The 17,093-nt window shown below is 38.3% G+C and overlaps 1 protein-coding gene across 1 annotated transcript; it reads right to left on the reverse strand.

Annotated features, from left to right (window-relative positions):
- Positions 1–1,628: 1,628 nt before the first annotated feature.
- Positions 1,629–15,892, reverse strand: LOC119884597 (gamma-aminobutyric acid type B receptor subunit 1-like). Its single transcript, XM_038694983.1, has 3 exons — positions 15,666–15,892; positions 7,108–7,240; positions 1,629–1,853 (listed from the first exon to the last, which is right to left on the reverse strand). Exons 1-3 carry the CDS (start codon positions 15,890–15,892, stop codon positions 1,629–1,631), a joined length of 585 nt encoding a protein of 194 aa, XP_038550911.1.
- Positions 15,893–17,093: the final 1,201 nt, after the last annotated feature.

Here is a 17,093-nt window from a genome sequence, read left to right on the forward strand (position 1 = left end):
TTAGCTTTGACTGAACCATACAGTAAATATGCTAAAACAAAACAAAACAATGAGCTTAAGGAGAGGAGGTATTCAAGTTAAAATGTCAAGTTACAGTGCTGCTGTTGAGCTGTGCTTTGTGAAATGACATGGTATTTATCCTTGTTTTAGATTGTGCTCTTTAAGTGTAAGATGAATCAAAATGAAAGACATTTCGACAAATGAGGCCCGTTCTCATTACTGTGTTACTGACTGATGAAGTGGCGCACAGCCAAATGGGCCATGACACAATGATCTCATCTGTCTTTCATACTCTACCTCAACCGTAATGTGCAGAGGATCCACAATCTGCCAGATCATGAGTGACAGGAAGTCATAGCCAGCAGCACTCCAACTGTTGCGTAGAGTTTCCCTGGCTCCAAGTGTTGCTGTGTGAGTTTGAGCAAAGACACACACACACACACACACGCACACACACACACACGCACACACACACACACAGTCATCACTATCCAGGGCATCACAAGCTACTCCACAAACAAAGACAAACAACCAGGACAAATAATATGACAGGCGTCCTTGTGATTTCGGATGACTGGCCGCGAATAGTGTGAGTGTGTGTCTCTCTCAGTGTGTGTGTGTCCAAGTATATTTTAGGAGCAGTAGGAGTTTGCGTGTGTGTGTGTCTGCACACAGAGAGTTGTAGTAGCTATATTTGTGCTGCCACCTGAAATCATCATTTATACACACTGAGTGACACCGATTTTGTGTGGACAGTTTCTGAGGCGACTGATATCACTTTTATTATCCTTAATTAGTTATAATGGAAGCAATGCAGCCGTAACCGAAAACAAGCAACCAAAATGAGCTCTCCTACTGGGCTCCCCTTCTCTCTTTCCACACATCTTTTTTTATTTCATTTGACCACTCTGGATTATAACTAGCACCTCCAACTAGTAACAGCCATTCAAGCGTGCAATGACTAAAACTGAAAAATAAATAAAAGAAAACACATTACACAGTCCTGGGTTCCTCTTCACTTGAGTTGCATGAAAAATGATCTGAAACAGCGTCATTCTTCCCTCGATTTATGAAGTTCGTTAAATACTCACAGAGCTCTCTGGCAAAATGCCCTTCTGTGGACATGAAGAGAGTTGAAAGTCAACCCGATTCGTTGTGCTTTGGCTCAAATAATAAGACCCCTAAAGGATGGATTTCTGCATAGAACTTTAATACTCATCCATATTCATAAATATTCCATAAATGGCTTAATCTCTTATTCTACTGATTAGGTCTTAGAAATTCCCACAACACGCAAACTGGCAGTATCTTGCTGGCTCCAGGATACACTATCTTCAAGGGGTGGAACACACACAAATCACACACGCACACATCCACTCTTAAACACACCAGCATGCAAATAAAGCTGATGACGGAGGTATCAGGGGTGGTTATGTGTGTTTGTGTGCTCAAAATATGCACCTGCATGTTTCTATGCATAAATGTTGCATGTGTGTGCAAAGTACAGTATCTATGCCAGTGTGTGTCCAACACCATGCACTCTTGCTACAACCCTCCTGCAGTGAATGATGCCGAGCTGGCCTCTTAGAAGCTTATTTTACTAGGAAGTTTTTAACGGAACTTTTTTATCAGCCGGCGCCACACATGCTGCGCGGCCCAGCCTCCCTCTCCCATCCTTTCTCTACTCTCCTGAGACCGCTGAGAGGCTTATCCCTCCCCCTGACTCTGCTACCTTCTTCTTCTTCTCTCTTTTTCTTCTCCTTCTTCGTGAAGAGAGTGTGGACCCACCAGATCTTCGTGAACATGCTGCCGTACGCCAGGCTGAAGCCAAGGCCAAGGAGCCACAGGCGGAACTGCAGGAGAGGGAGAGAAAGAAAAAGAGAGAGAGGAGGGGATAAGGTGTGAAGGAGAGGAGAATTTTAATTAAAAATAACTTTACTCAATGTGTGGGTTTTGTTTCATAGGTGTTTTGTTATGTGTAAATATAAATGTATATCATCTATCAACCTAATTTCTCAGTACATAAAAAATTAATTTAACTTGTATTGTATTACAGTACACTACAGTAGATTTACTGCCTTTCTTTAATTTGTGTTCTTTTTAGAAGAGAATATTTACTGTAAATAAAAATGAAGATTACATTAATTTTTTGAACCTCCACCAACATGCTAGGGCAGCCTGTAAGTAGCCTTAGAGGTGAAACCTGATGCAAAAAACTGTCCAAAATTCATTGCTGCACCACTCGTTGCAGCTCCTAAAGCTTATTGCTCTGAGCGCACAGTAATAACTGCAAGTGACTGAGATGAAAATACCAACATTTTTATCAACTCCTCTCTTTTCTCATCTGGTCTGTGGTGGCTAGACACTAAGAGTTTAAGGAGATTTCAGTAAGAAAATCAATTTGAAACTGTAAAAGTGAGGGGGACAGAAATAGATTTTGAATAAAGTTTCCCCAAGTGGAAATGAAGCCCTTGCCATTATTACAGTTTTTCTCACTCGCTTTGGTGCATTTCTCACATCAAATTGAAATACTCATAACTACTTGTTCAACCTTCACATCATCTCGTTACTTGTGCACATCATAAAGCAATTTCATTGTTTTGAACATATTGCAAATGCTTTAACACAGTGAAGCAAATGTACAATTGTCTGCTATTTCCTCCATTATCAATTGGTTATGTCATGCTGATCACAATGAATTATACCAGTTCTTTGTGGAATAGTCTTACCCCCCAAAACATCTAGGCACAAGTTCATTGCATAAGTCACTTTATGCAAAATGGCTGAACACGTTGTCAAAATCAAAGTTAAATAAAGTCAAACTTTATTGTCATTCTTCACATTCAAGTATACAGCTGAACGAAATGTTGTTTCGTATAGACCATGGTGCATAAACAAAGTAAGAATAGACAACAACAAATCACAATATACTACAGTAGCAACACAGCCCTCAGACCATTCACCCGATACACACAATACCATACACAGTGAACAGTAACACAATACACAGTGAGCAGTGAATAGTGCATATACCGCAGTAGATGTATACTTATATTTGCTTGTGTGTGTGCGCATGTGTGTATATACAGTATATATATATATATATAGAGAGAGAGAGAGGGAGATTTACAGTGCTGTAAAACAGTCCTTTCTTTTCCTTTTCTGCATCACAATGACATGGTCTGTCAACAAATTATAGTACAAACAGTAAAAACGTAACTGAATCCTGTCCAATCTCTTGCCATGTTTAACTTTATACTATAGAAATTGATATGACATATTGAAAAAGTGCAGCCTTGTGCATTTTCAGTCTTTGTCATCAAAATGTTAGCCATAGTTTACATCAGAAAACACAGAGTGCAGAGTGTTATATGAAAACTGTAGTAGTAACCCTACTAAAAATTGAGTTTAGTTTCCCTATAGAATAGTTATTATGTTGTATTTGCATTTTTACCAGGAGGAGCCCTGTGATTTACTGCCTTTCTTTAACTTGTATTTTATTGAAACACTTTTTAGAAGAGAATATTTACTGTAAATAAAAATGAAGATTACATGGATTATTTGAACCTCCACCAACAAGCTAGGGCAGCCTGTAAGTAGCCTTAGAGGTGAAACCTGATGCAAAAAACAGTCCACAAATCATTCGCTGCACCACTCGTTGCAGCTCCTTAAACTTATTGATCTGAGTGCACAGTAATAACTGAAGGTGACTGAGATGAAAATGTCAACATTTTTATCAACTCCTCTCTTTTCTCATCTGGTCTGTGGTGGCTAGACACTAAGAGTTTAAGGAGATTTCAGTAAGAAAATCAATTTGAAACTGTAAAAGTGAGGGGGACAGAAATAGACTTTGAAAAAAAGTTTTCCCAAGAGCAAATTAAGCTCTTGCCATTATAAACTACAACAAATTCAGAAAAAAACATATGCTAATTTCTTCCATTCACCCAGATAATTACCGACAGATAGAAAGACAGACAGACGAATAGAAAGACAGACAGATAGAAAGATAGACAGACAAATAGAAAGACAGACAGATAGAAAGATAGACAGACGAATAGAAAGACAGACAGATAGAAAGATAGACAGACGAATAGAAAGCCAGCCAGATAGACAGACAGACAGATAGATAGATAGATAGATAGATAGATAGATAGATAGATAGATAGATAGATAGATAGATATAATAGATAGATAGATAGATAGATAGATAGATAGACTGAACAAAATTGAAGGCAACACTTTTGTTTTTGCCTCCATTCATCATGAGCTGAACTCAAAGATCTTTCTCAGGCTTTCTCTGTGTACACAAAAGGCCTATTTCTCTCAAATACTGTCCACAAATCTGTCCACCATTTGCCTCACGTAGTGCAACACATCTCCTTCGCATTGAGTTGTATAGGTTGTTGATTGTGGCCTGAGGAATGTTGGTGCACTCCTCTTCAACGGCTGTGCGAAGTTGCAGTCAGGTCGAGACCCCGATGAGACGACAGCTGCACACGAGCTACCCTGAGATGGTTCCCGACAGTTTGTGCAGAAATTCTTTGGTTATGCAAAGTGATTGTTGCAGCAGCTGTCCGGGTGGCTGGCTGGATCTTGGAGGTGAAGATGCTGGATGTGGAGGTCCTGGGCTGGTGTGGTTGTGAGGCCGGTTGGATGTACTGCCAAATCTCTGAAACTCCTTTGGAGACGGCTTATAGTAGAGAAATGAACCTTCAATTCATGGCCAACAGTTCTGGTGGACATTCCTGCAGTCAGCATGCCAATTGCACGCTCCCTCAAAACTTGCAACCTATGTGGCATTGTGCTGTGTGATGGAACTGCACATTTTCGAGAGGCCTTTTATTGTGGCCAGCCTAAGGCACACCTGTGCAATACCCATGCTGTCTGATCAGCATCTTGATATGAAACACCTGTGAGGTGGATGGATTATCTCAACAAAGAAGAAGTGCTCACTAACACAGATTTTGACAGATTTGTGAAAATTACTTTAGAGAAATAGGCCTTTTGTGTACATACAGAAAGTCTTCGATATTTGAGTTTTGCTCATGATGAATGGGGGCAAAAACAAAAATGTTGTGCATTTATATTTTTTTTCAGTGTAGATATATAGATGGCAGAGAATAACTGGACAGGGACAAACAGCAAAGAAGCGACAGAAATGGAAATCTCCCTCTTGCCTCCACACCAAAAAACCTCAATATGGGTGACAGAAAAGTACTCCCACTCATTAGTGCTGGGATCCCATCATCTGTGCTATTCTAGCACCCAGCAAATCATGTCTGTACAACAGAATACCAAAATACTTTAAAATAGCTATTGAAGAATGTCAGATTTTTTTTCATGTTTATGTTCTTCGTCTTTCATCCACTAAGTGTACGTGATAAAAATCCTGAAATGGCTGATTGGTTTGCAGGTGTCTGCTTGCCACAGGCAGAAACATCAAAACTGTCAGAGCTTCACAACACCTGAATGTAGTTTTGCCTAAAGTAGGTACATAATTTCTCAGTAGGGTAGCGCTTTAGTAAAACTGACTACAGTAACTGCAAACTGCAATATTTGTGGCAAAGAACTAACTGCAACACTGTAAATCAAATACAATGAGTTAATGAGAACAACATATATAGTAAACTTGAACCTGTAATTGACCTGTAGGTGGATCAGTAATAACATATTCATGCTGTGCAGCTAAACATTGTTTAAAACCCACAGATCTTTATTTTAGAGACTAGTTGAGGTCCAGAATTTTCCAAAGACAGCAAATATATTGTGAGGAATTTTTTGGGAAATGTGTATAATATGATGCACAAGATATCAAGAATAATTACAGCCATAAATAACATGGGGTTTATATGTATTTCACTCCGTACACATCACATAGATTAAATTAAAAACTAGAACAAGATGAAACGCATTATGTACAGAATGTGACACTGTGGAATAAGATAATATGCCCAACCTTTAAGATAATTACAACAAAAAGAAGAGGAATAATGTCCAACTAAAATTAAACTGCAACAGACCGAAAGATAGAAAGATATATTTTATATTTTTTGGTTTTATGATGGCACCCCCAAGTTTTCCATCCATACAGCCAATCACACCACTTCATTTTAAGCCATATTTGCATAAAGCAGTAACGTCAGTAGTATATCATGAGCAGAGCAGGTGGTCACACTGACTAACAGCCAGACAGCAGCCTGCTACACAACAAAAGAGCCAAAGACAACAACCCACATTAGCTTAGTTTTCAGGCTAGTTAGCTGCTCAGCTACAGCACATTAAACAGCTTTCTTACAAATGTCACTGTGGTCCGCTTAGATGCTTTTGTCACCCTCACTCCAACGCACTATGGCTTATAAGCTACACCGCAACAGACTGTGTAGCCTTTTAATAATAAAATACTATTAACAATAAATACAAAGGCAAGAGGTGATGACTGGGTTAAATGTTTGTAACTGGCTTTCAGTGTAATAGTTTTCATCAAACCAAGGTCTGAAATTATTATTTTCTTTCTAACTACAACTTTTAAGGTAAAGAAAAAGAACAATGAATACACTTTAAAAAAAATTTGAATTTAATTATTCTATACATAAAACTGAGGTAGCTAATGTTGAGAAATTATGAATAATGATGGGAAACCAGCAAGAAACAATTAGATTTTGAAAGTGTCCAACTGGAAAAATCTCACCCCCTAACTACACGCCTCCCTCAAATCACATTTTCATGGGGAAAGAGTGCACAGGAAGAGTGCGTGCAGGTAGATAGCGGGCTAGGCAATAATTTCATCCGAATGAAATGATTGGCAATGCTTATTATAGTCCTGCAAAAGCTATACATACTAGATTTTTTCATTTTCGGTGCCAGGCCATTTCATTTATTGATTGCTGTCGGGATGTAAAGAAAATTCAACAAATAACAAAAAATGCTTCTGCCCACCCCAGCTTTAATAAGATTCATTTCAACACATATTGCAAATAATATAATAAATAATACTCACATCAAATCACTGAAACCAAATATTTGCAGACAGTACCCAACCCTACTCCTCATCCTGCCCTCTGGCTCTTCTCTGTCTCTCTCCCTGTGTGTGTCTCTTTCTCCTGTTACCTGGCAGACGACAGGGAACTGGGATCTGTGGACGTGGTGACCATCAATCCCCAGCGGGAACACTGCAGCCAGAGCCATCATGCAGCCCACCGCTGTCATGTTGTTCAGGTACGGCTGAGAGTTCTGGATGTAGCTGAAACAGTGACAGATACACATATAAAAACAAAAAACAAACACATTTAGAAAAACACTGGCAATTATCTGTTATTATTTATGTATGCTTAAAGGTATAATTGGTGTATTTGTAGGTAAATAGGCGTTAAATGTGGCGGTGGTCTTGCTGTTAGCTCTTACAAATGTCATCAATTGTTGTTAATTGCTCTCCTGTTGGTTTTTAATTTAAACCTTATCATCTTTATCTCCTGGTTGAGAATGTCTGGCAGTGTTTCGTCACACTGATAAATAAAAGGCTCAAAATATGGAACACTGCTCTTCCTTGGGGATCTCCTTTGATGAGTGATTGACATTCATTAGTCTAATTAGTGTGAAGCGCTGAACAGTGCAAAAATTTCAAGTGACAAAAAAGAAAGGAAATTTGTGTGTAGTGTAAATTTCAGCAGAACTGAATACAAAACAACTGGAGTACAATTAAGTGCAGGTGAAACCATTGCTCAGTTCTGTGAAGTCAAACAGCAGGTGAGTTCTAATTAATTGGGAATACCAAAAAGTGCATAAAAACAATGTGCTGATTTCTTTGGACTGATCATGCAGTCAAAGGTTTTAGCAGTATTTACTAATTTCGGGATAACAAATCTAAGAGTCTACAGCCATACATAGGCACACCGTTGCTTTAAGCTAAATGCTTAAAAAAAACAAAAAAACAAAAAAACAACAACAACAACCAAGAATTAAATCTTAAGGAAGACAAGGAGAAGAAGTTTAATGTATGTAATGTGATGTGGCATGTATTCTATATTTTCCTAGTGCTATAAAACAATAAAGTATGTTGATTCTTTTGGATACTACTTAAACAGTCTGACAATTAGTATCTATTATGTACTGATTGAATGCTTTACTTATAGAATTAGTATGTAGCATGGATTTGGAGCACACAGCGCTAATGTTTACCATGTTCACTCACGACCAGTGTTGTGAAAAATTAATTTAATTTATTGAACACTGCTCAAACATTAGTTAAAAAGTTAGGAGAGACTTTCTTTGTTTTTTCCCCTTTACTGTTTAGCATCATCTGGTTTGAGAGGCTGCAATGTTTTCAGTTTGGCTGATGAAAAGGTTGTCCATCACTTTTTAGAAAAGGATGGGGCTGGGTAACTCATTACTTTTAATGACTAATCATTCATGCAGCACACCTGGACACACCACCGGTCACTGAACATAATATCTGCCTCACTGCCACAAACAACTGTCTCCACCTGCTGGCATGTAAAGCCGTCTGCTCCCAGCGCTGTTCCACAGACTTCTATTCCTGTCATCATCACGCATAGACCAGTAAATCGAAATGTGCACAACCCACACAGAAATAATAGTAATCTCTTAAGGATTAGGACAACTGCACCAACTCCAGCACCCAGAATAAACTCATTTAAAATGGCTCTCTTCAATGTGAGATCACTTTCAAGTAAGACTTTTATCTTAAATGATTTTATCTTGTCTGCAAATCTAGATTTTATGTTTTTAACTGAATCCTGGTTACAAATGAATGACTATAGCCAGCTAGCTGAACTGTGTCCGCCTCAATATGATTGTTTTAGTCAACCGAGGGTCAGCGTGTATAGGAAAAATTTTAAATGTCATCAAGTACGCTGTGATGAATTGAACTCCTTTGAAGTTCTCACTCTTAAAGTTGGAGGGCTGCAACCTGTCATAGTTGTTATAATTTATCGCCCCCTCAAAACCGCCTGGAGGATTTTTATCAGAACTTCCTGAATTTTTATCTACTCTGGTTTTAAATTATGACAGAATTGTTCTTTGTGGCGATTTTAATATTCATGTTGATGACCCCACCAATGTTAATGCAACTGACTTTTTAAATATGGCCACTTCTTTTAACTTCAAACAACATGTCAAAGGGCAAACACATAACCGTGGTCATACACTGGACTTGGTTTTTACCCTGGGTGTCAGCATTTCCTCGGTGGAATTAGTGGACATGACCATATCTGACCACAGATGTATTGTTTTTAGCTGCGATTCCCCTATTACTCATGCCGCCTCACCAAGCTCCAACCAAGTGTTTCAAAGTTTTGCACATTCTTTCAGAGCCAAAGCCAGCACCTGTCTGATTCCAACACCAACAATCTGGTCGATCACTTCAATCATATCTGCTTGTCGTCACTAAATATTACTGCTCCTCTAAAGGTTAGGCCTACGTCTAAAGCTAGTAAGCAACCCTGGATAAATGACAGCATTTGCAGCCTAAAAAGGGAATGCAGGAAAGCAGAGCGCAGATGGAAAAAATCCAGTCTCCAAGTCCATTACCACAGTCTGAAGGATTTATTAATTAACTACAATAACATGGTTAAGGATGCGAGAACACACTATTTTTCTGAACTCATTACTACACATAAACACAATCCCAGGTTTCTGTTTAAGACTGTGGATCAGCTGGTAAACCCAACCCCTCCTTGTGCCTCAGCTGGAAGTAATCATGACTGTGAATTGTTTTTATCTTATTTTACCAATAAGGGGGTGTCAATCAAAGCCTCTATTACCCCCATGGCCTCTTACTCAGAGGTTCCTCACCAGCAACAAGAGAGTTTTAACCAGTTTTATCCCATCGACTTGTCTGAGCTTTTAAAAACAGTACCACAAATGAGAGTGTCCTCCAGCCCACTTGATGTAATATCTACAAAGTTTTTACTGAAAGTAATGGATTCTGTTGGGCCCCATTTGATCTCTGTTTTTAACAGCTCCCTATCTACTGGTTGTGTCCCTGAGTATTTTAAAGCGGCTTACGTGAAACCACTTTTAAAGAAACCTGGTTTAGATCCCTCCCTTCATCAAAATTATAGACCAATTTCAAAACTGCCTTTTATTGCAAAGATTCTAGAAAGAATTGTGTCCAAAAAGCTGCTCACTGTACTGGAAAATAACAAAATATTTGAAAAGTTGGTTTTACTGGTTTTAGGAAGTACCACAGCACCGAGACTGCCCTGCTTAAAGTCACCAATGACCTTTTAATGTCTGCTGATGAAGGTATGTGCTCAGTCCTGGTACTCCTGGACCTTAGCGCTGCTTTTGACACCATTGATCACAACATCATGTTAGACAGACTGAGGCACTGGGTGGGGATCTCTGGTACTGCCCAAGAATGGTTTTCATCCTACCTGTGAAATAGGAAGTTTTGCGTGTCTGTAAACAACTATGTCTCTTTGTTCTGTCCAGTTAAATATGGTGTGCCTCAGGGGTCGGTCTTAGGACCCATTTTGTTTTCCTTGTATCTGCTTCCCCTTGGACATATTATCCATAAACATGGCATTTCTTTTCATATTTATGCTGATGACACACAAATATACTTGCCCGTCAGATCCTCAGACCCTGGAATGCTGAGTTCACTTAACAACTGCCTTTGTGAAGTTAAAAAATGGATGTCAAATAATTTCCTCCAGCTGAACTCAGACAAAACAGAAATCCTGGTCATCGGGTCCCAGCAGATGGCAAAACAAATACTGCCATCTGCTGGTTCCCTAGTAAATCACATTAAGCCTGTGGCAAAGAACTTTGGTGTCTGGTTTGATAGTAATTTAAATTTCGAGCACACACCACAAAGCTTGTTCAATCATGTTTTTATCAACTTAGAAATATAGCAAAAATTCAATCTATGTTAAAATTTTAAGGACACACAGACCATTTTACACGCCTTCATCTCATCACGCCTGGATTATTGCAACAGCCTTTTCACTTGTTTAACGCAAAAATCTACTGATCGACTCCAGACTGTCCAGAACTCAGCTGCCAGGCTTTTAACCAGAACAAAGAAACATGACCACATCACCCCTATTTTAGCTTCATTACACTGGCTCCCAGTATGTTTTAGAATTGACTTTAAAATTTTATTGATCACTTTTAAAGCTCTTCATGGCCTCTCACCTTGTTATATTTCTGACCTTTTAGTCCCATACGCACCAGCACGTACCTTGAGATCTTCAGGCAGAGGTCTGCTGTCTGTTCCAGAGTCTCGACTGAAAACTAAAGGGGACAGAGCATTTGCTGTCAGGGCCCCGAGGCTCTGGAACAGCCTGCCCGAGGAAATCAGGTCGGCTGAGTCAGTGAACTCTTTTAAGTCCCTTCTTAAAACACACTTTTATAGGAGAGCCTTTCCCGAACTTATTTGACTTCATTTTATCCCTTTTATTTTATTCTATTTTACTTATTTTATATTTATCTTAAATGTGTATTTTAGTCTTTTCAATGTTTTCTTGCTTTTATCTTGTATTGTTTCTGTATTATTGTTTTTGGGTATTATTGTCTTTACACTTCTTAAAGCACTTTGTAACTTGTTTTTGAAAAGTGCTCTACAAATAAAGATCATTATTATTATTATTATTATTATTATTATTATTATTAATCCCTAGTAATAAGTAAAAGTTATAAAAGCTTTAATATTATTTTATTAAGAAGTAATCAGTAAAAAGTAAGTTATTACAATTTCTCAGTAACTTGCCCACCACTGCTCATGAGCATCATAGTTTAGGGTTTAAGCATGCTAACATTTGCTAAATAGCATTAAAAACAAAGTTGAAGGGAATATTATCAATAATACATAAATTTCTTTTGCAGGTTTTTTGTCATAATCCAAAATACAGGTAAAACATGAGTTGATGATGATACTTGATGAAAAATTAAGGCCATACCAAAGTTATTACAACTCATCCTAACAGGAACATATTGGTAGCAAATTTCATGTTGCAATGAATCCAATAATTGTTGAGATATTTCATTCTCACATTGCTCTGCTGCCTACATATTTGACATCAGATGGAAGTTTTGATTGATCTTGTCATTAAACTAAAGCACAGCTGTGGTAATCACAGTGCTGTATGTGGAAGTAAAGACATTAGCTTAAAGGATATTAAAGCAAAAAGTACTTACTATAATAAGAAAAAATAAGTACAGAGATTTCTATCCAGTTAAGACAATGTGTTTGTATAAATGCTACGTTAGAGACAATCTCAGTAATATTCTCAAAAACTCGAGATTTAAGACTTTAACATAATCTGCACTGAACCATGACAGCCACCCACAAAGCTTTCCTCTGCTCTCCAGCTCACGGTCTTCCTGCAGCAGTAGGTGTGTCTTTTATTCTTTCATCCAGTTGACCTGACCTTGTGTTGCCCTGAGGCCACATTGCCTATTTACTGTACAACCACACAATCATGCAGAATGCAAACACACATTAACATATACACACACTCACACATGCACACTGGCCCCAATCCAACCTTAGATACCTCTGAAAAACCTTTAATGCTGTTACATACATAGACTGTATATAAGAAGGTCACATACCATGAATATGATGTGAGGTGAGGTGAAGTGCTGCTTTCTTCCCTTATTATGCACCATGTCTTGTGATTGCTTTGAATTATGGTTGATTGAGGCTAATATTCAAAGAATAATTGGCATTTTTATCTCTTGTATGTGGATGTGAATTTCTGATTATGATTTCTCCCTAAATGGTTGTTGAATATTTTTTAAATAAAATGAGTTTTTGTGTGATTCTGAGGGACCAAAATCTGATGTGTGCTAGTACTGTTTTAGATCACCGGAAGATATACTGTGATGAAACTTTCCTGTAGCATCACTGGAGACATCAAAATGTCACCTCACTGACCAAAAATAACAATAGCTGATCCTTGAATCTGAAACAACAGATTGTTTCGGCCACCTTTTAAGTTGATTTGGCGAACTTGTTAGCGAAGAGTTGCTTATTTACACATCCAGCAGTTGCAGAACAACATTATTAACATTAAGTTGTGTTTCTGGCCACCTGGTGAATTTAAGTCACAGCACTCTCTTTTAGCTGTTGTTTGTCTCCAAAAACTCCTGAGGGAAATATCTGGCTCTTCAGCTGCTAAATGCTCCACTATGTTCACCAGCTAGTCAATAACTGTGTCTGTCTGCTGTTTGGTGCTTAGCAGGTCGGTTCCGATACCAAAATATTGTCCATTCCATGCATTTATATGCAGAGATCAGTTTATAGAGATTATTATCTACTGAACAAGACTAAACACATTGTCTGTATCTTTCATACATTAGTGGATATGTGTAAACTTTTCCTATTGGTTCAGTTTCTATTGTTCCAGCAAAACTTCCCATTTTTCCTGTATTGTTAACTAAATATCGCATATGAGGTAGTGTACTTCCAATTTTGCATTATATAGTCAGTGCCTTTGTGTCCGAGAAGTGACTTGATGGATTCCAGAGCAAATCTTTGACCGTGGTAAACTGGTCCTTTAAAGGTGGAGAAAGCAATTCTAATCCAAAATACAATTTTTGTGTTAAATTAAACGAATATCTCCTCAGGGTCCACAAGCTGTCTATTCTGTGTGTGTGTTGAAAAAAAAGTTTGTCCACAGCCCTGGCTATATATATGGGAAACAAAGTGGCTCACAACGAGTCACACAACACTATTCCAGCCGTTACAGCCATGATTTGTGTTTCAGGTAATGTTAAATGACTTGCCCACGGACATTCAGCTTACTTTCTAGTTTACCAAGACATGCTGTTGTTGTGATGTTAGCTATAACAGCAGGGGAGCTGTGAATATTGCTGTTTGGAGCTGTTGTGCTGGCTCTGGGACCCTCTCGTCATCTCTGCCTGTTGGCTTAATGTTAGCTTCACAGCAGCAAATGTAACAACAATATACTTACCCACAACTTATCTAATGTTAATTACATTAGTTGCTGTGTTGTTATTCGTTCTATATCATAGTATATGTCATAGTGTTGGATTTCTCCAGAATCGCTTACTGCACCTTTAATGGTTGGGTTTCGTTGTTCATCCTCCGTGAGTCCTACAGACTCTGTCTCTTTACCCAGATGTCTTATAAAAACAAAGGTCAGGGATATTCCACTCAGTTCTCCGTGGAGGGAGGAAATTCCTTGTGTCACAGTGTCTCAGTTTCCAAAGGATTGCTCCTTTGAGACTGATTGCGTTTGACTTTTTCTTGTTTTAAAAGTGGATCTGTTATGTATTTTTGTCTACTAACAAGGCAGTTGGTGGCAAACTTGTTTTGTAAAAACAGCTTACTGAATAAATTTGATTTGATCTGACTCACAGTGTTTTGGCTGCTAAGAGCAGCCTTCGGTAAAACTGTGTTTGAAATATAATCAAAGCTAGAGGAGGGACTGACTGGCACACTGGAGTCAGCCAGAGATCCCCAAAAGAACAAACCTTTCCAGCTTTCTGAAAAACTCCTGATAAGCTCATGGACTTATGGGACTTTAAATCACTTTGACCCAGGTCAAACATAAAAATACTATGTTAAAAAGACATCAGAGATATGCTGCGCCGGGTTCACAGACATGCATTAAGCTTAGAAATCCAAGATCAAAAGGCATTTTTTAAAGGAAGTCTATTTGCATTTGGTCTAGAGCTGTGCTTAAGCTGTGACAATGAAACCTGCTGCTAGAGTGAGAAAAGCAACACCCCAATCACTAACTTTGTAGTCCCTAAACTCGAGAAGCAGCAGTGCCATTAGCGTTTACATTAACCTCAAACGGGGGAAGGATATCTTTTTGAACTTATTTTTTCCTCACATCCTACAAATACTTACATTCACACTTGGAGTGCAACCACAGCGAATGATCAGCTCTGCCGGAGCATCTGGAGGTTGTTACAGGAAGTCATTTCCACTCTCTGCTCAGATTTTCAGAGCAAATGTAGCTCCTCAAACAATTGACCTTCATGTAACAAAACCGTGTCTTTAACTTTTGCCACCCCCTTTTAGTCCATCTATCAATCCTTTTAACCATGACCTCCCTTTTTGGAGGGCAACTTTATTTTCACAGTTGTCTGAGATATCACTCATCACCCTTGCCTCTTGGTAGGCCAAACATGAAGAGTGGAACAGCAAAAAAATAAATAGAATCCATCTACAATGTGTTGACAAAAACATACAGTAAACACCCACTGAAATATAAAATATGACAACAAAATTTCAGAATATAATAATGAGTACTAGGGCTGCAACTACTCATTATTTCCATTTTAATCTGCCAATTATTTTCTCAATTAGTTGATTAGTTGATTCCTGGAACCCAAGATCGTGTCATCATGTCTTCTTTTGTCCAACCAACAGTCCAAAAGCCAAAGATATTCAATTACAACAATGTAAATTTTGTATGAAAAGAGTCATATTGTTACATTTGAGAAGCTGAAACTATTAACTTTTTGGCATCTTGCTTAAAAATTTAATTTTCATAATAATTTCAAATACATGCTAATTAATCTTCTGTCAATCAACTAATTGGTTAATCAGCTAATTGTTGCAGCTCTAATGAATGCACAAGACAGTATTGTACATTCATCAGTGTGGGCCTGGGAATTAAATGAGTAAGTATGCGTTCATTCTCTTTCAGTGTTAGCGAACTCACCGGACATTGCCATTGTAGATGTTGAAGGTTAGGCAGACGATGCCGAGCAGGATGCCGAGGCCAGCGAAGACGGACACAGCAGCAAACAGCTTTCGAGACAAGAACCTGTACTCTTCAATCACAACTGTCCGATCAGCCGGAGGTTCAGCACCTAAACGGACACAGTCAGAGAAAGAATTGTTAAAAGAGAAAACGCTTCTGGTGCCATCGTCTCTACTTTTACTCATTTGGCAGACGCTTTTATCCAAAGTGAATTACATTTAAGGAACAAAATGCAAGCATCAATAAAGCATCAACACAATAAGAGATCTACAAGTGACAAGTGAGGGCTGAATTGTGATAATGGATACAATGGTATGCTAGCATACACTGGCCAAAACTACAATAAGGTTATGAGATTAATGCTGGTGATTTTTTGTTATTGTAAACAACTCCCATGAAAAGACCAAAAACAAAAATGTCTTAACTGGCCTCTCAATACTTTCCAGCTTCCCCAGCCAAAAAGTCTGTTAAAGACATTATTTCCTAAAACAGCTGGTCACTGTACTTTTTTGCAAACTTTACTTAAACATGAGAGAGTACTGCTTTGCTGATTTGTTGCTATTTTCTGCAGCAGATTAATACACATTGGTGTTTCCAGCAGCAGGATGGGATTGACTCAAAACAAAGAACATTGCGTGTGTTCGTGGTAATGAAGGAACAAGTCACCCGATGCAACAATGTGGCTCTCTGATGTGTTTGTAGCATTCTTTGGTCAACAAAGGAACTCTACGGAAAAGGGGAGTAACATGTATCAGGCTGTGGCAACATAGACAGTACTTCTTAGTCAGAACATATTTCATGTTTTGGTGGAATTTGTTGACAAAAAGAATGTATATATATTATGTACAGTATACAGTATGTATATAGTATGTAATAAAAGGTGGGTTATCTATCATTAGAGTTAACTTAATTAATCAAGATTAAATTAGATTGGAATGGGAAGTGTTCTGTCTTCTAGAAGCTGCAATGATTAGTCAATTAATCAATCGACTGAAAGTAAATGTATCTGTTACTATATTTTTGATAATCCACTAATCGGTTCAGTCATTTTTCAAGCAAAAATGTATGATTTTATCAACTAAACGTTTAATAAATTGATCAAGAAAATAATGTGGACATTGATAACAAAAATAATCCCTAGTTGCAGCCCTACTTTGAACAAGACTGGTATGAGGCAAATCAGTACTAGCCAAGAGAGTAACCACGTTTTGCAGCTGAATATACAGAATTTTTTATTTAACTAGGAAAGTGTCGCTTAGAGGCAGTCCATCTTTTTCAGCAACGCCTTGTTCACACTCACACAATCCTATCTGTCGGACACTAAGCAGTGCCACTGGAGCAGTTAGGGAGTATGAGGCAGGGGCGAGTGCTGCTGTTTCACTTTAC

This window comes from Micropterus salmoides, unplaced genomic scaffold (genome assembly GCF_014851395.1).
Source record: "Micropterus salmoides isolate LMB-PRFRI ecotype aquatic unplaced genomic scaffold, ASM1485139v1 Ms_hic_scaffold_3574, whole genome shotgun sequence".
In the NCBI taxonomy this organism is placed as follows: Eukaryota; Metazoa; Chordata; class Actinopteri; order Centrarchiformes; family Centrarchidae; genus Micropterus; species Micropterus salmoides.